Genomic DNA, 19757 nt, shown 5'->3' with positions numbered 1-19757 from the left:
GGGATCAGGACTCAGTCCCTTAGAGGCCAGCAGAGGGGATGAGGTCAGGTCCAGTAGGTTTGGGTCAGCTGAAATGCAGGAAAGTCCTCCAGAAGGTTTTTGTGTCCCTGTAGATCAAATGGGAGGGCAGTCACCTGACCCATGGAGTTACTTCTGGGGTTCTGGGTTCAAGGCATGCAAGTCCAATCTTCCTTCTTCAGGCAGCAGGGAAGTCTTCTGAATCTTCTCAGTTCCAGGAGTTTTTTGATGAGAGGTTCTGTGAGTGCCATTCTTATACCCAGTTCCAGCCTGTGGGTGGGGGACACCCCTCTGTCTAACTGTAACACTGGTCAGTTGCTCCACTTACCCTGAGTTTGCCTTCAGTCTGTCTAGTGGTGCAAAGGTAAGGCACGCCCACGTGTGAGCTGCATTTGCCAGTGACAGGATAGGCATCTCTTGAAATCAGGAAGGAGCTGGGTACATTCTGTAGGTACCCTTTGAAGCTCAGGGAGGGGCTGGGTACATCCCCCAGGCCATCCTACTCAGGAAATGAACACCCTTTGCCACACCTAAAGCCCCTTTGTTCACTGTCTGGGAGGAATACACATCACACAGCAGGAGAGCCTTTAACTGTCAGGGGACACAGGACACTGGCAGAAATGCACATTTAGATTAGACAGAAAAATTTAAGATTTCTAAAAAAGGTATTTTCAGAATAGTAATTTAAAGTCTGACGATTTATTTTATTTATAAAGTTTTATCTAGCGCAAACTAGACCCTGGATGGGTATCAGAACGCTTTACAAATGTTATGGCAAGTAGAAAGCAGAATAATCTAAATGTAAGTAGAAAACAAGACAACCAAGAAACATAACTGCTGTCGGTACCTATTACAAATCAGGAGAAGGAGCGAGTTAAACACCAGGATGTAGTGGAGAGTGCAGAACCTGCTTTGTGAACTGCATCAGATCAGTATCCGGATAAATGAGTTGTTTGGTTCAGGGTGGACTTTTGTTCATTAAAAACAGTTTCACTTCTTTTTTGAAGGATGTGCTTGAAGGGTTCAGTCTGACTTCAGAGAGCAAGTAGTTCCAGATTCTAGGTGCTAACAATAAAGAGGATTTCATATTAGCATGCAAATGAGTGGAAGATGTATTTCTGTAGCTGTTCCGAAACTGAATATAGCACTTATAAAATGTTGTAGGTAAATGAGTGTTATTCTATGTGGGACCAGACTTGCCAAAGTGAAAAACAACTTTGTGGAGAATTTTATTGCCAGGACATGTAAAACAGGGAATATGCATGCCCAACATTTTAAATACCTTGCCAAATGAGCTGGTAGCTACCTTATGGGTGACCTATAAGTACTAAAAAGGAAGGTTTAGGCATAGCAATAGGTTTATTTTTCCAGGTAGAAATGGGAGTTTTAAAGCTGCAACCAGATGCTGGAGTGGCAGACCGTAGACATATTTTACAGTGCTACTTTAGTGGGTGAAACAAGTAGTGTTGCAGCCCATTAGCAGCATTTAATTTACAGGCCCTGAGTCCATGTAGTATCATATACTTGGGACGTATAAGTAAATTAAATGTACCAATCAGGTGTATTCCAATCTCACCATGTTTAGCAGGGAGTGCACAAGTACTTTACTACTGGTTAGCAGGAGTAAAGTGTGCAGAGTACTAAAGCCAGCAAAAACAGGTTTATCTACAGAAGGCAAAAATCTGGAGAAATACCAGGCAAAAGATAGTAACTTACAACGTATACATTCTGCCCATGTCTGGGTAGAAAATACCACCAGGCATATGAGGTGAGGCCCTCTGCACATTAAAGAGACTTATCTAGAGGGATTTTTCCCAAATGTCAGAGCCTCAGTCTATCAGGTTTGGCGTTGTGTATTGGAAGTCAATACATTTTGGTGGAACTTTCAGACATTTAACTACTGGCTCGAATCTCCCACTCATCAAAGCGGTGCGTTGTGTAAGGTCATTCTGTACTGTCTGGTTGTAGGTGGACGTATCACTTATTTACATAACGAGGCCCCAAAAGTCTAATGAATGTTTTGTCTTTATTTGCAGTCTGTAGTAAAATTGCTGCTAACCAAGTGATACACAATGGTGCTTAGTTGAACACTTTTACTAAGCTGGTTACAAATCTTACTGTGGTGGCTAGAGAGGGAGGAAATGACTCATGGAGTTCAAAAGGGCAAAGGAAGTAAAGTATGTTTAAAGATCAAGTCTCAAACAAATCCCCTTCTGTGAGTAAATTACCTCAGTTTGTCGCCTCATTTGTTTACAAATCCTGGAAATATCATGAAACTCAAACAGGAAGTCCATGGTGTCATCTGTTTTCTGCCACTCCACCAAAACCGAGGGATGCAGAGAATCCAGTACCAAAGGAAATGACGTATGTATGCTGCGTTTTGTATTCCAATTACAAAGTGCCTCCCATTAATTGTGCCTCCAACAACTGGCCTTCTCAGTTCCTCGGTTATGACCTTGCCTTATTCATTGTGAAAATTCTATGTATGAATTAATGAATGAATAACACGTATAAAGGACAAACTGCTTTCGCAACAGGGGAAGAGCTGGCGCTGAAATGAAACAGAATCAGGTTCCACTTCTTTGCAGCTATATAAGCAAAGGATTGGACACTAGTAGGGCTTATCTGGGCAATAGACACCTGCACAAGGTTAGCCCAGGAGGAGCACAGAGTATCTAATGGCTTGTACAGACACACCTTTCTTCTGAGGTGGATAACTCATTCACTTCTAATTGCTTTGCAAGCTAAACATGAGGTCTTAAAGGTGCATCTTTGCTTCACCGGAAGCCAATGTAAGGTAGGAAGGAGATGCTGGGCTAATATCCTGTGAGAAAGTAACAAAATCACTCGTCTCAAGCAGCAGCATTCTGGACATCTTGGAGCCTGTTTATGAGAAAGCAGGAAGGCTAGGAAATAAGGAGCTTGTGCGGCCCAATCAGGAGGTAATAAAGTCTGAAAATACTGTTTTTCCAACAGATATATGAAAGTAAGGCGGAACTTTATGAATAGACTGCATGAAGACGAACCATTTAGAAGTGACATCCGTGACCTGCAGAGTGAAAGATAAAGTTCCGAGGTTCCTGGTGCAATAGGCAGAGTGGGAATAGGAGCCAAATTCGAAGGCCACCTTTTTGAAAACCAGCAGGGACATTAAGATTTAGAAGCAAAATCTCTATTTTATTAGAGTTCAGGTTTTAAACAAAATTGTAGTTTTTCAATTCTGCTACAGTGTTCATACAGGCACCAAAGTGACTCTGTGTATTTCTAAAGTTCTCTGAAATGGAGGCAATAATCTGAGTGTGATCAGCATAAGACATACTGCAGAAGCCATGTCATCATGTTAAAGCTGCCAGAGAAGATATATACATATATATATATCCTCCAAAGGTTGCAGGTAAACCGCGTCTCTCCAGACCGAGAGGGTGTGTCACAAGACCAGCACCTGCAAGCTGGTAAAACATGAAGTTCTGATTCTCTCTTGCTCAAGAAAAGAGTGTGACACAGCTCCGGGGGAATAAGCAGCAGATTTATTGATTTTGCGCGCTGGCAATAGATGTCCCTGAAACATTGGGCAGACGCGTTTCAGCCATAGATTAGCCTCCTCAGTGCCCGTCTCTGCTGCCTTCTCGCTGATCCCAGGGGTCCGTTATGGCGATGTTTAAGTCTGTGACCACTCCTGATCATGTGATCACTCCCCCCTCCTTGCCTCACAAGTGCAAGGCATCTCGCGCTCTCTTTCAGTACCGTTGCATGCTGGGCGTTGAAGTCCTCCGTTAGCTTCAAAACTGGCTACAGTGGCGAGGAATCACCGACCAAACATGTTTGGAGGCACCACTTGGTGTTTTAGTAGTCCTTTCACTGTATGGGCTCTAACAGAGGACTTCAACGCCCATGATGATATGTATGTCGGATTTACATTGTTTAATCAAATCTGCAACATATGTGCATCAAGGTTTGATCGAGGGGTATTGAAAATCTTGCAAACTTTATCGATGACGATCTTTATTGAGATCATGAACACTATACAAGGCAGTTAATGTGATCATGCAATGGCTGGTCGAACATGATATTCATGCAAATTATTTGTGCTAATGTCAGTAATGTACAGAATAAGCAGTTGGTACATGCAATATTGCGCATTTCATATGCTCAGTAGTTACGTTTACCATTCCAAGATGTCTGACACATGAACTCGGCCAGTCCTTTTTCACTGTTTGCATTAGAGAATAAGTAATCTAATGATTGGGTTTTACATTTCACGTGATCAAGGTTCTTTTCGAATCGAAACGCGTTGTGAAATAAACGGTGATTCAACCACTCTCCCAGAGTTCAGCGTCTTTCTGAGAGAGCGCTTACTTTCAAAGTGACAGTGTGGATATTGAGTGCCGGTGTGCTCCGCCGGCGTGCTCGCCACCCTCCGAGGGGCCCAGTCAGTCCGGAAGGAGCAATTCTGTGGACATATATATATATATATATCCCACACGCAGTTCCACCTAGGCAGCTGAACTCAAAGCGGGTGCATCCGTGGACGACAGGTGGATTTGTCTTGTTACACAACAACTACAAAGATCGGAGCACTCCTGGGGTCTTGCAAACTGATTTAATCTGCAAATACATTTCGGTAAGTCACCTTCATCAGTGCTAAAAATCAGTCCTTCATATCGCACAGCCACGCACCCTTTTAAACATTAGTTCACCTCATTGGCGGGGCTCGCACCTATCAGGAAACGGCAATAGTCTATTCGCGTTGGCATTGAAAACGATTGAGATGGGCCTCATTGTCCCACAATGCAACTCATACCGTTGTAATCTTTAGCCGTGGCCACCACTCCACTTTTACTTTGCCGTTTCTTAATGCAGCCACTATTTTCTCTCATGGTATGGTTGTGCATCTCTCCCATGCAGCCGCTGACAAGACTCCTGCTGGTGTCCCTCATATGGTTGGGGCACCACAAACTTGTATAGTCCGCGTCCCTCTAGGACGTCAGGTTCCGGCAGCGGCGGTTCTGGCCTGCCAATTTTATCCCACACGCAGTTCCACCTAGGCAGCCGAACTCAAAGCGTGTGCATCCATGGACGACAGGTGGATTCGTCTTGTTACACAACAACTACAAAGATCGGAGCACTCCCGTGGTCTTGCAAACTGATTTAATCTGCAAATGCATTTCGGTAAGTCACCTTCATCAGTGCTAAAAATCAGTCCTTCATATCGCACAGCCACGCACCCTTTTAAACATTAGTTCACCTCATTGGCGGGGCTCGCACCTATCAGGAAACGGCAATAGTCTATTCGCGTTGGCATTGAAAACGATTGAGATGGGCCTCAGTGTCCCTCAATGCAACTCATACCGTTGTAATCTTAAACCGTGGCCACCACTCCACTTTTACTTTGCCGTTTCTTAATGCAGCCACTATTTTCTCTCATGGTATGGTTGTGCATCTCTCCCACACAGCCGCTGACAAGACTCCTGCTGGTGTCCCTCATATGGTTGGGGCACCACAAACTTGTATAGTCCGCGTCCCTCTAGGACGTCAGGTTCCGGCAGCGGCGGTTCTGGCCTGCCAATTTTATCCCACACGCAGTTCCACCTAGGCAGCCGAACTCAAAGCGGGTGCATCCGTGGACGACAGGTGGATTCGTCTTGTTACACAACAACTACAAAAATCGGAGCACTCCCGGGGTCTTGCAAACTGATTTAATCTGCAAATGCATTTCGGTAAGTCACCTTCATCAGTGCTAAAAATCAGTCCTTCATATCACACAGCCACGCACCCTTTTAAACATTAGTTCACCTCATTGGCGGGGCTCGCACCTATCAGGAAACGGCAATAGTCTATTCGCGTAGGAGAGCGCGGTAACTTGTATTCTTGATTTGGCAGAAACTACAGTTTCGTCCGAATTGTGAATACTTCAGGACTCAGAATGGGAATCAGTGCTGTACACCCTGCCATATTTTGTAAGGACATTGCAAGTCACCAAGGAGTTCCTTGTAACATATGACATTGAGTACTTTATTCTTTATAATACTTTTTCACACCATCCTCCTTCCCACAAACTATGTAAATTCTTGATATCTTGCTCTTTTTATTAGTTATTAAGGTTGCAGACATGAAGAATCTGTAGTGTGAAATTAACCACACCAAAACATTCAGTAATTTCTTGTAAAAAAAAGATATTAGAATCATTTTAATATGTGGTTGATATGTTTTATTTTGCAATGATTTGTATTGTACAAAATATTAACATGCTACCATAATTATCTGCTTTCTGCTGATTGCTGTTCATTTGAGAAAAAAAGATCAGAAGAAGAATACGCCAGTTCCAGTTTTCATTGTTTAAACTGCAGCTGTAATTATGCTTTCTGGCCTGCCTTTTATCTTAGCGGCTGGCTCTGGCAGGATGCGTTATGACATCACAAGTCAACTGTAATAAATTAATATGTTGAGCAACTATGTCATTTATTTTATTACAGGTGATTAGAGCCATCACAACTCGAGCGGAATAATGAAATTAAAGATGGGTTCATATACAGGTCTTGCAAATTCCCATGTCATATATTTATTATTATAATGATTTTCAGCAGGCATATAAATAGTTGCCAGGGGAACAATAATAAATGGTTAAAGGCTCACTCCCACACATCACTTAATTTGTGCAGGTGGTGGGTACCGTCACTCGTATTTGAGGACACTGACTTATTTCCCATCAACAGTCTTGGACCCAAATCAAGTGGAGGAAAGGCAAAATGCTGAGAAAGACGGGAGAGACACACAGAAAATCAGTCACAGAGGGAGAGAACAGGGGTGAAAAAGAAACTGCAAGAGTGTGATAAAGATCTTGGAGCTATAGGGAGGTGGATGAACGAAATTTGAGGTGAAATCAAGACTCGGCAGCCATAGTATTTGGTGACCCTAGAATTTGACAACACCAGTGGTGGTCTCAAAAGAAAAACTTTGGACCCATGTAGTTATGTTTTTTTTCTCAAATTAAGTTCGCCTCCAAACTATTAAACGTGAAAATATATATAGATGTTAAAGAAGAGCCTGAATTGTGCTGTACTTGTTTATAAAAATTGACAATTTTGATTTTTTATATTTATGACAAAAAATGTTCACATTATTATTATGCTTCCTGCAAAGCAGCAAGAAAACTGTTATTTTAACAAGCAAGATGACTAGACATAGAAACACTTCTATTATCATTTGTTCTGTTTTTATATTTTCATTTGCTGGAGCAATTTTTGAGGCCATCATTTTGAATTATGCTCCATTATTTGCAAATGTCTAGGTCTTTTGTGTCTTGGAGGGAACAACAAATTGTGGTGGCAAATGTGCAGTGATGTGCTCACTACATATAAAAAGTACTTTTGTGGAGTGATTTGATTGTGGAGTAGACAATAGACTTTACTACCAACCAAAAGCTTATGTTAATAAAAAAAAACTGTCAACTTTTTGAAAAGCTCTATTTGAAGGGCTATTATTATAAAAATACAATAGAAAATAATGCACCAGTTATTGTAGCTACCCAACCTTCACTCCCCATTCAATACTCATGACCTAGGATTGCATCAAAATGACTTAATTGCCGGCATCGGTGAGGGTATGTGAGCGATATGACCTTGGATGACATTGAAAATGACCTAATTCAAAACATCACTGATGACATGTTTGTCCTATACAAAGTGACTAGGCCTGCTGTCATGCCCAATGTATAACAGTCAAAGCACACGACTTTGACGTCAGGCCTTTTTAGTACATGTGTGGAACTGCAGCCATGTAATATAGACAAAACCTAGTTCATATAGACACTGTTTGAGACTCCGTCACTGGCACTGTCAAGTTGAAATCCTGATGAATCGATAAATGAGCAGCGCCCATGCACTGGGTGTGAGCCGATTCAGACAGAAATGTTGCTTCTCAGTGAATTAAGAATTACCAGGAATGGTGCTGTAATTGCTGTTTGCAAAAAGAGGCAAACATGCAGAATTACAGCAGGAACACAATGTGGCATTTCTGACCATTCACAGCAGGCATGGCTCGCGGGTAGGGGGGTGTGGGGGGTTACATGGGGAGTTCGCGCATGGGGGGGTTTAATTTAATAATAAAAAAATAATAACTAAACTTACCTTTCCACCAGCCGGGTCCCACGTCTTCTCTGCTCCTGGTCTCCTGCCTCCAGCAGGAACAGGAAGTTGAAGTAGGCAGCCAGGCTCCCTCCCCTAAGCCAATCACAATGCTGCAAGCAGCGTTGTGATTGGTTGGGACGCCACCCAGCCAGGGGCTTATGGGGAGGCCATGATCTCCATGCAGGCTGCAGCCTGCATGGAGAAGGGCAGAGTGCGCATGACTGGTTTGGGTGGCCCCAGGGGCTGACCAAACAGTCTTTGCGCACTCAGGAGTGGGCAGGCACACCACTCCTCCCCTATCCTGCTTTCAGAGCAGGCCCGCCCATCCACCCGCAACCAAACATAAAATGGTAATAACTAAAAGTTATTACCATTTTATGTTTCTGCTTCTCGCACTGCGAGAAAGCAGTGGGGCGACGCTCCTCCGCCCTAGTGGAGGAGCCGCCCCTGTGATACCCCCATTTCTCAAGGAACATTGAGAATACCACCGTATTCCAGACTCCAGTCATTAATGACACCTGCAGCATTGGTAACTTCAGAAGTAGGAGTAGTACTTCAGGACTCTTGGCCCCCATCATGTTGGAGCCCTACATATTTCCAAGGTTCTGCTTATGTACACAGGGGCATACTTATGAGAGCCTTGCTTCATGCTTGCACCACTTAATGTGGTACATGCATAACGCAAAGCACTAAATCAGATTTATGAAGCTACACAAAGCCACTTTGCATGGTTTAAAAAATATGGAGTAATGCAACGCAATGCAAATCGCTGTGTTGCATTACTCTGAGCAAGGGAGGCGTTCAATGGGCATTTCGGTGGGTGTTCCCATGCAAATCCCATGGGTTTTACGCATTCCCTGATTTACCAAACCTGGTGTACCTAGGAATGCACCAAAAGATACACCTCCCCAGGTGAGGTGTAGCGAGGAGAAACATCATTATTTCTCCCAGTTTTTTCCTCTTTCTATGTGTGCTGCACTCTGCAGCACACATAGAAAGAGAAAAACACCTCTCGGGATTGTTTTTGAGCAGGAAGGTGCCCCTTCGGGCACAAAAACAATCCTGACTACAACACAGGCAGGGTGCCTACGTTGGTGCTAGGCTGCCGAAACGTTGTCAGCGCAGGCGAAAAGGACAGGAATATGCGATATTGGATAAATACGGCGCTTTCCTGCCCTTCCATGTGATGCCACAATTCCCGTAAATATGCCCTATAATGTCTCTTACTAGGATTTATAGGATGCCGTTGATGATGATACACGTGATGGCATCTTTTATGCCATGTGTGAGGTCATGAGTGTAGTAGGACGATTTTGTAGACGTTTTAGGTTTTATATTGAAATATTGCAGTCTCTTTGACTCTCTAACTTTCTAAGGCATTTTATTACCAGAGAGCACCAAGTAGCTTTAGCACCCACTGAGCCAGAATCTTACCAGAATTTTTGTTTCTCGATCCTTTCTACCCTGGTATAATAATTGCTGTCCTATTTGAGCGCCTCCCTCTCCTCCCTTCCTCCTCACCCCCCACGCCACCTTTGTCGCCCTTTCTGTCTTTCTCTGACTCTGGCTTTTTCACTCTATTTCCCCATCTGTCTTTCTAGCTATTTTGCAGTCGATATATTTAACACATTGTTTTCTTTAAGAATGCTTCTGTAACTAGTCCCTCACACCAACCTGCAGGTGATCTTTTCAACTAACTCCCTAAAATGTAATTCTCTGCAAGACATGAAGTTCTCAAATTTCTTGCAAGTACTCAATGTACATTTATTGACAAGCAAAACGATATCCTGGTCTGGCTGTAGATGACATACATGACATGAGACAACCTGGAAGCATTCTTAGGAACTGAATAACATTTTAGAAAATTGTTTAATACATGGGAATGCACATTTGGTGAAATTTTCAAACTTTTGAATAGACAAAAGGTCAATTTCTGCTTAATTAGACCCTGACATTTCTTCTCTGTTCTACTCCTCTTTCAATTCTAGGAAGTGCTGGGACTCCAGTGGTATTTAACAGAAACGGTGATGCTCCTGGACGCTACAACATCTTCCAGTATCAGATCACTAACACCAGCACCCCCGGCTACCACCTCGTCGGACAGTGGACCGATGACTTGCAGCTGAACGTAAGTCCAGGACGCTTTATCATGTTCTGCAACACAGATTTGTTGGGTGACGGAGTGTAGAGCAGAAGTTCCTGCCGAAAATCAAAAATGGGCGTGCAGAATTTATTACAGGTGCAGCTGCAGGATAAACACCAATGACATCTGTGAGGGACCTGCAGCTCCAACCCTGGCATGGCCAGGGGTGCCATCTACCAGCCGAATTCAACAAGTGCTTAGACTGTCAAATAGAGGTGCATAGTGTCATCTACAACAAAGTCTTAATATGATTACTACTGAAGCCTCTTACAAACATGACAGCTCATTTTCTAGTGGTAATCTCAAGGGAGAATCAGTTAACTGGGCCTGCTTCAAGAATGTATTCGGATCTGGTTGGTCGCTTGCCAATATATCAGATAATAGGATCAATGTATGATATACGTTGTGATAACAGAACTTTGTTGAACTGAGAATGGAACAATACAGCTACATTGTTGTCCACTGACCACCCCTCTGTACAGGTTACTTAGAATACCATATACAGTTTTCCTTTTTTGGATTTCTAGATGATGTTTTAGCATTATCACAACTCTGTGATTTATATCCAAAGTTTCCTTCTGTGTTTATTTTTTAATATAATTTGAGCTATCCTTACTTTATGTTGTAGGTTTCACTTCAATTAGATTTTAAAGTTTGGGTTGCCTTTTAAAAGTTATATACAAAATATATTTAAAAAAATAATTTCTATTAGCAAGTTGCAGATGAGCTAATTTTCCATATGTTCGGTGGTCAGTAGCTGACTAATATTATGTGTGGAGATTACTATCAGGATTAAAATATTAGGGCTAGGTGTACTACTCTGTACATTCAACATATACAAAACATGGATTGTGACCACTGTTTGGGGGTACCTGGCACAAAAAGTCCTCACTGAACCCTAAAATTTCAGAATTTGTGAGCTCTGGGAAGTCTGAGTATGTCTGATACTTGATACCCTAAGATGATTAACACTGTGTGAAGACACAAGACAGAGATCCTAATCGAAGGGTGAAGTGCACCACCACTCATAAAAATATATCCCAATCATTTAGGAAAGCCAGAAAGATGCCTCAATTTTAAAATCATTCTGGTAATGATCACTGTGATTGGCGGTAATGTGCCCAATCCTGGAAAGCGCAGTTCAATCTTCCATGTTTACGATGTCACTAAATTGAATTCGTGTTGACACACACACTGGAGCTGCTGAACGGTACAAGTGCAAATGAAGAATTTGGGGGGGCTTCTACCTGAGTCATTGCGCTTGCCATAGTGCATGAATAATTCAAGTCTCAATGAGAAACAAGAACATGTGGCACAGCTCCTAGGTGCTCTGTCTGTGCATGGAATGAGGCAATCTAATGGCGTCACCACAGTGCAAGGAGTGGGGGGAAGGGACATTAAAACACCTACATCTATTGGCCATCATCTGTTTATTAGTAGTTGTCATGGCTTTCTCAGTTGTGGTTGTCACTGAGTGTCATTGCCAATATAAAGCATGGTGAGTTAAGGCTGTGGTAGCATCTAGTTAGTATGCAGCCAACTCCCTTACTTAATTAGGCTCATGGCACAGCATGTCACTTCATTGGATGTGAGATCCATATGGCAATAGATATCTATCTACTTGGTGTACCTGGAGCCACAACCATAAGAGGGCACAGGAGCTCAAAATGATGTCATTTTGAATATCCACTGCCTGTTTAGACCCTCATTTATGAAGGGCTTACGCACTGTTCCGTAACATTTTTGTGACTCTGCGGCGGCATAATCAATGCGCCACACTGCGCCCTATTTACAAAGTGATGCATCTCGGCAGATGTGTCACTTTGTAAAGCCCTGCTCTACATTATACCTGCAGCAGGTTTAATGTATGCAGGGTTGGCGTTTCCCGTGTGAAAAAGACTTGTTGAAGTGCCACAGTGAAATCTATGAGATTCCACTGCACCACTTCTATGACTTCACTGCGTCAAAACCTTATGCCTGCTTCAAGCAGGCGTAAGGATTGACGCAGGGCCTTTCACTTGGGACTCGCCCCATGTGTAATGACACATTGCTGGAGTTGCATCTGTTTTCGGACACACTCCAGCATTGCGTCTTTACTGTGCCCCCAGATAGGTCAGGATTCCTGACGTATTTGTTCAATCCTTGGGACATGGAGCATCATAGTTTAAATACGGCGCATCCTTGGTGGTGCAAGGAGGGCGCAATAAAAACTGTTGCATCGCAGTTTTCAACCAGCGATGCGCCAACTTTCATAAATGGGGCACTTAGTGTTTCCGAGGCTGATGAAACTCTGTTCCAAACTGTAAATGGAGCATGGGGATTCTATGACAACGTTCAGATATATGGAAAAACTGAAATGGAACAAAGCATATACACTGAACAAACCATAAGCGTGTTTCAGCCTAGGAACATTGACACTTCATGAAGACAAATGTGCATTCAGAGAAGGATGCATAGAGGGGTTCATTTATGAGAGGCTTGTGCAGCCAGAGTGTCACTTTTTTTTGACACTCCGGCGACGCAAGCCTTTCAATCATATCTGGGAGTGCATCAAAAACCATGCAAATTGCATCGGAACATCGATTGAAACGCCCATGGAATGCCTCTCTTGCGCAGAGTAAGGCAACGCAGCGATTTGCGCTGTGTTGCCTTACTCCAGATATTTGGATCCATTCAAAGCCACGCAAAGTAGCTTTGCGTGGCTTCATAAATCTGACTTTGAGGCTTGTGTGACACATGTACCACGTGTGGTGCACGCATGATGCAAAGCTCTCATAAATATGCTCCATAATGTATAATCTGAGGCGCGACCATAAATTAAGTTGTCAGACTAATTTCCACATAATGTGGTGCAACCTCTGAAAGTGGCAATGAACAAGGCACGAGTGTGAGATGTCGCCGCAATGACCATCAGCCATGATCGTACCGAAAAGCCAGTTATACATGTGCAAAGGGAATCTAAGATTTTGAATGACAGACAGTCTTGATCTTAAGCTGTCACCAGTGGTGTAGCAAAGATGCCATGGGTCCTAATGCAAGCAAGTAAAATAGGACCCGTACTGCCAGCTTGCTTATTAAAGGCCGCTTGACTGCTGTGGCCCTGGTGCCACTGCACCTGTTGCACTATTGATAGCAACGCCCTTCGCTGCCACTGTAAAAAAATGTTTGTACCAACACCTCCTGAGGACCGCTGCTTTTAGTAGAGTTGTTGCTTATTAAGTGGCTGTAAAACGTCTTAATATGAGATCAATCTTACAGTGGGTAATTACAGATAATATGATTTGAATATGCCTCCTTATCCCGCAGTCTTTTTGTCCGCAGGGAATCACAACGCGGTCGTGACAACGACCGCGTTGTGATTCCGCATACCATTACTCCGCAAGTCAGAACAACGACTTGCGGAGGGGTGGCACTGGACGTTGGAATAGTATAATTTACTATTCCAACTTCAGTCTGTGCGGATTTTAAATCCAACACCTTCCCCCCCTCCGCAATTCGTTGTTCCGACTTGCGGAGTAATGGTATGCGGAATCACAACGCGGTCATTGTAACGACCGCGTTGTGATTCCCTGCGTACAAAAAGTTTCGTTATAAACGATGTTTACCATATGATTTCAATCAAATTTTCCCTGGTGATGTAAATGCAAGAATATTCTCTACATAGATTCTTAACTAAAAATATTCCGAAAAGCTGATTCTGTAAAGTCTGTTAATAGGTCAAGCTGCATCAAGTGTTCTGTGGGCATTCTCATGAAACTAGAAATGCAGCTGCTTTCTTGGGTCCTGGGCCTTTCAGCAGTTGGCAGGTACCACTACCACTGTGAGGCCCTAGAAGAGACCAGGCCCAATGGGCATTGAAACACCTGGCAGACCACATTAGGGGAATTCAGGCCTCTCAAAGCTGGACCAGATTTGGCATAAAATTAACTGTACACTGATTACAATATAATACGAGACTAGACGTACATGAAGAGGTAGCATGGACCAGCAGACAACAGACTACCCCCCCAAAACGATTAAAAGAAAATTGCATTGGCCCCCCGAAAAACAAATTCTGAACATCTTTGATGCACCAGTTGATATGTATTCTCTGGAGACAATGGTATGTGAGCTGGTGAAAACTGGTCCTTTAGGAAAAGGGCAAAACATTTTGGAAAATATAGGAATCTCCAGACCGAGAATGTAGTTCATTTGAAGGGAAATGAGCATCTCCTTTGTTGTTCTTTGACAATGCTCTCTTGTAAGGGAGACTTACAATCCGAAAAAAGGGGTTGCTAGAGTAAATGACTCAAACATATACGGAGACGTACGTTAATTGTCCTCATAGTATTTTTTGCATGTTGTGTCTTTGTGGTCCAATGAGAAGGGCAGTATGAATTTTTCTGACGATAATATCTGATATGCGGTCATCGGTCTATTCATAATAATATACATTTTTCTGCAAATTCGAAGTAATAAACTATAAATATAAAAGTTATATTTCTACATGTTAAAATGTAAATAATATTTTAGAAGCAAGTTTGGAAATTGTGAATTGAAACAGGATAAAAGTGATGTGTTAATTTCTAAGTAGACCTAGGGCCGTACTATAGCAAGTGCCCCAGGGGCGCAATGGGCATGTGAACTCACTTTGTGTGACCCCAAGGTACTTTGGTATTACAGAAGGGGCTGTTGACACGTGTGCGGCCTCTTCTGTAATACAGATAGCGCTGGTGCACTAGTAGCACCAGTGCTCTCTCGAGAGGGCGTTCCCTCATTTGAATGGGGGCGTTGCTCATGCAATAGTGGGAATCTCATTGCCTCTGCGCCCGGGCCGTATTATAGAATCAGGAGCAGGGGCAAAGAAGCTGTCAGGAGGCACATTGTAAGTGCACCACAAAATGGTGACAGAATGTCAGAACGCCTCCTGATGGCAGCCCTCTGGAGGGGGTCAATGCGTCCTATGTACCCCCGAGATATCCTCTTGGAGGCGGGTACAGTTATTCACTGCACCCGCCTGCACTGAGATCTTTCTCCCCTCTTTAAAGTGCAGGCGGGTTGCTTCCTGCACAGTGAAACAAGGAGCAGCTCCTTCAAAACCACTCTGTATTTCACTTGAACGCGCACCTTCACTGTTTGCGCATGGTGCACCTAAATGAAGGAGCATTATGGCGCAAACAGGGAACGTGCGCTCTATATGTAAAGTGCCCTTGGGTGTTCCTTTGACAATATTCCATATTAAGGCTTGATATTATTTGGTAAGTTGTCTGATCGGGTCGAAGCCCGTTCAGGGACTTGTCCTATGGAATATAAGTGCAAGATCCCTCAACATGAAGGCCGTTGATAAGTGAAATATTGAATACATATCCACATTCTATATCGAAGCCACTGGTTGACCTCAGCTCTAGCCTTCTCCGTAATCCAGAGGATGAAACATTAAAGGCCAGGCAATTGTTTCACTAATGCAACCCCTCGAGAGGTTGAGGCAATCATTTTTCCTTTTTTTTTGTCATCAAAACTTTTATTAAATGCAGGTGATGAAGACTCTGGACGCGGCTGGCTCGGAGGCTGAGCGCAATTGAATTTTCTTGACCCTTAAAGTTTTATCGGTGAGGGACTCGCTTACCTCTTTTATTACTCATGTCTGACAGGGTATTTCGCCAACAGCGCATCATCTGAGACCTTCCAGTCTGACAATTACGCTAAGGTGAGGACATGACTTGCGCTCCAACAAGGTAGGGTTCGGGGAGCGGAACCTCCTTTCTGGTGGTTTGTTAAAGTCTGAGAATAGGAGTCCCATTGTCAGATTGTCAGATTGATTGGCTTTGTTAACTCAGTCATAACCCTTGTACATTGCTCATATTATTAGCAGTAAAGCCCCTTGTCCAAAGGCCAAATGCATCTTGGTCCGTTACCCTTCGGGTTGCAACCTGGCCCATTATTCAAACGTAATTCAATAAACCTGCCCGTTTACCTTCATAATACCCTGTGCAAAGCCCCCCACATGCTTTATGTGATTACGAATATCCTGTTCCATCATGTCTGCCCGAAAGCAGTCTTTCACCTTATTTGGTGTCAGTGGGGATCCGTTCTGTGCGTCAGCAACGGCAGCTCCACACTCGATCACTGCTGTAACCTTTGCGTGTGACTAAACAAAGGATATCTGTCATCCGGGGCACCAAGAATTCAAGGTTCTAGATGAATGAGGGGTGCACTGTAGTGGCTGCCAGTAGAATCTAGAACTCACTGTGCCCTGCACAAGTGCCCACATAGATCAGGACCTCAGAATTTACAGACTAAAACCTCTCCACTCCCAGGCCAGACTTCCAGATCGGCTCAACTTACATTTCCAACTGTTGGCCCACTTGGTCCAATATGTAGGGCCACGTGCTTGACTATAATAGTCATCTCTTGGGGCATATCAGGAACAACCGGCGATAATTATTGCTCAGCGCTCTTAGCGTGAGGATAATTATCGCCGGCTAGCGTTGATTTTTATCGCTGAGATAGCGTGCTATTAGCAACGCTTATCTCAATAGCAATAAAAATCCTCACGCTAAGTGGCTAACGTGAGATTATCGCTGGAAACCCAGCGATAATCTCACGTTAGCTTGTTGATAGGGACAGGCAAATGTAGCCATGATATCCTCCTTCCATAGGATATCATGGCTAAGTCAGAAAAATACCAGACGTAAAAAAGCAGCGTTAACCGCGGTTAGCGCTGCTTTTTTTCGAATCTAACAGGGTTAGCGATATTCTTGATAATAGGAGAAATGTCGCTTAGCGACATTTCTTCTATTATTTTACTCTGGAACGCCCCCTTTGCATCTCATTAGAGATGCAAGTGGAAGCGTAGAGTAAAAGGGTGCTAACATGCGAATTTGCATGTTAGCACCCTGTTGTTGATAGGGTGCAAGTTTTAACTCTGCTTTTTTGGCTTTTAAAGCCAAAAAAGCAGAGATAAAGCCCTTGTTGATATGCCCTTAAGTTAGCCACCCTGCCTCTATGCTTTCAGAAAGCATATTCCTTAACTTCAAGCAAAAAATGTCAAGTATAAATGTCCTAGGGGCATATCAACAAGGGCTTTATCTCTGCTATTTTGGCTTTAAAAGCCAAAAAAGCAGAGATAAAACTAGCGCCCTATCAACAACAGGGTGCTAACACGCAAATTTGCATGTTAGCACCCTTTTACTCTACGCTTCCCCTTGCATCTCTAATGAGATGCAAAGGAGGCGTTCCAGAGTAAAATAATAGGAGAAATGTCGCTAAGCGACATTTCTCCTATTATCAAGAATATCGCTAACCCTGTTAGAGACAAAAAAAGCAGCGCTAACCTCGGTTAACGCTGCGTTTTTACGTCTGGTATTTTTCTGACTTAGCCATGATATCCTATGGAAGGAGGATATCATGGCTAAGTTTGTCTGTCCCTATCAACAATCTAACGTGAGATTATCGCTGGGTTTCCAGAGATAACCTCACGTTAGCCACTCAGCGTGAGGATTTTTATCGCTATTGAGATAAGCGTTGCTAATAGCACGCTATCTCAGCGATAAAAATCCACGCTAGCCGGCGATAATTATCCTAGCGCTAAGTGCACTTAGCGATAATTATCGCCGGTTGTTGTTGATATGCCCCCTAATTAGTTAAACAACTCCCCATGGGGCATATCATCAATGAGGTGATAAAAAATTATCGCCGCTTTTGCGTCAGTTTTCGGACGAAAAGTGGCGATAATTTTATCGCCTAATCAGCAAGGAAACCTTGATTAGCGCCTGTATTCTGAACTCCCAGCTTTGCATCTCTATTGAGATGCAAAGTGGGCGTTCCTACCCTGACATAACTGGAGAAATGTCACTAAGCGTCATTTCTCTAATTATCAATGGGCACGCTAAGCTGCAGAGCAACAAGCAAAGTAGCGATATCCTCTGTTATCGCTACATTCCTTACGCCTGCTTCAAGACTGACTTAGCCATGATATCTCTATGTAAGGTGGATATCATGGCTAAGTATTCCCTGCCCTATCAGCAAGCTATCGCCAAACTTTGTGAGTTTATCGCTGGATTTCCAGCGATAATCTCACATTTGGCAGTAAGCGCTTGGAATTTTATCGCTTTTGAGATAAGCGTTGCTAATAGCACGCTATCTCAGCAATAAAATTCCACGTTGCCCAGCGATAATTATCCTAGCGCTAAATGTGCAGAGTAGGACTGTTTCAAAGTGTTTTCTCACAACCTGCATGTATTTATCTCAAAAGCTCCATGTATATTGAAGCTCTGCACGAGTTGGGCTTTCCCTTAAACATTCAGCTGACACAGTATCTTTGTACATGCCTGTAATCTGGCATACCTGTGGATTGCAAGTTTTGGGCCAAACAAGATTTGCACTCAAGTAAACCTGTCTCAGGAGTGGCTGGCACAACATAGTCTCACTGTACTCACCAAAATAAAGTGCATCCATTGTCAACAACACTCACGCGAGAAAACCAACACTTAGATATGGGCACCGGGCAATTGGGAAACTTGCCCAATGATTCCAAGTTTGCTTCATGCACTCCCTTGTGGAAACTACTTGATTGACACATTCATCAGGTTGTATGGCATCTTATAGAAATGCACTAATATAAATAAAATAAAAAGAAGTGGATTGTGTTAACCTTGCACTTTTGCAAGTAGATGCAGTGGTGATGCAAGATTACCAACAAATCACCCCCGCTGTGCCCCAAATGCAAACCAAGAGACTGCATTACTGTCTTACTTGCTTACACAGTCTTGGAAGGGAGTGCTGCACAGAGTGGGCAGAGGAGCTTTCAGTGTCGGACTGGGAACACAAACCAGTCCTGGCAATTCTGCTGGACCTGCCGGTGGGGTGGGGCGGTGGGGTGGCGGGTGGAGATTGAGTGCTAGTGAGAAGCAGCACTGCTGCTGTTTTAGTTACAGTGGGCGGATATTGCAGCCCTGCTGCAAAACCGGACTCACTAATAAACCCAGCCCCCTCCTCTCGAAAACCAGCCCCCACCCTTCTGGCTCAACAGGAAATCACCAGGTGCCCGCTATGGTCCTGGAAGCTTTAGTGCAGCCGGGGCCATCCTTAAGGGCGGGGGGTATGCCCCCCCACATTTTTACTAATGAAAGAGTGTCTGTCAGACTGAGGGAATGTCAGCATGGAAGGTACCCTTTATGTTCAGTACAGGCAGCTAGGTGCTATTCATATGCTAAATGTGCTAGGGCCTGGCTGCCGGAGCTGAACTTTGCCAGACTGAAGATGTTACACCTCCTGTGGGCATGATCTTTTAAGCCTGGCAAAGCTCTTGCAGGACGTCCCCCTCATGATGAGGGGGAGCGTCACTGATAGCCTCAGACCTGAGTGCTTCAATTTTAAGCCATCAAGCACCCAGACCAGTGTCTATCACTGACACCTCGTCGCAGAGTGGGGTGGGGTCAGCAGTCTCACTGACCCCATCCCACTTTATCACAAGGTAAGGGCTGATGTTT

The 19757-nt window shown here is 43.7% G+C and overlaps 1 protein-coding gene across 1 annotated transcript in view; it reads left to right on the top strand.

Annotated features, from left to right (window-relative positions):
* GRM7 (glutamate metabotropic receptor 7) overlaps positions 1-19757 on the top strand; it is a 1767328-nt gene that overhangs the window by 1052099 nt on the left and 695472 nt on the right. Inside the window, exon 7 of the mRNA XM_085624503.1 lies at positions 10133-10272. Coding sequence (XP_085480629.1) covers positions 10133-10272 — 140 coding nt within the window. The remainder of the gene's footprint in view (positions 1-10132; positions 10273-19757) is intronic.

This window comes from Triturus cristatus, chromosome 9 (assembly GCF_964204655.1).
Source record: "Triturus cristatus chromosome 9, aTriCri1.1, whole genome shotgun sequence".
Lineage (NCBI taxonomy): Eukaryota > Metazoa > Chordata > Amphibia > Caudata > Salamandridae > Triturus > Triturus cristatus.
This window is presented reverse-complemented; position numbering and strand designations above follow the sequence as displayed.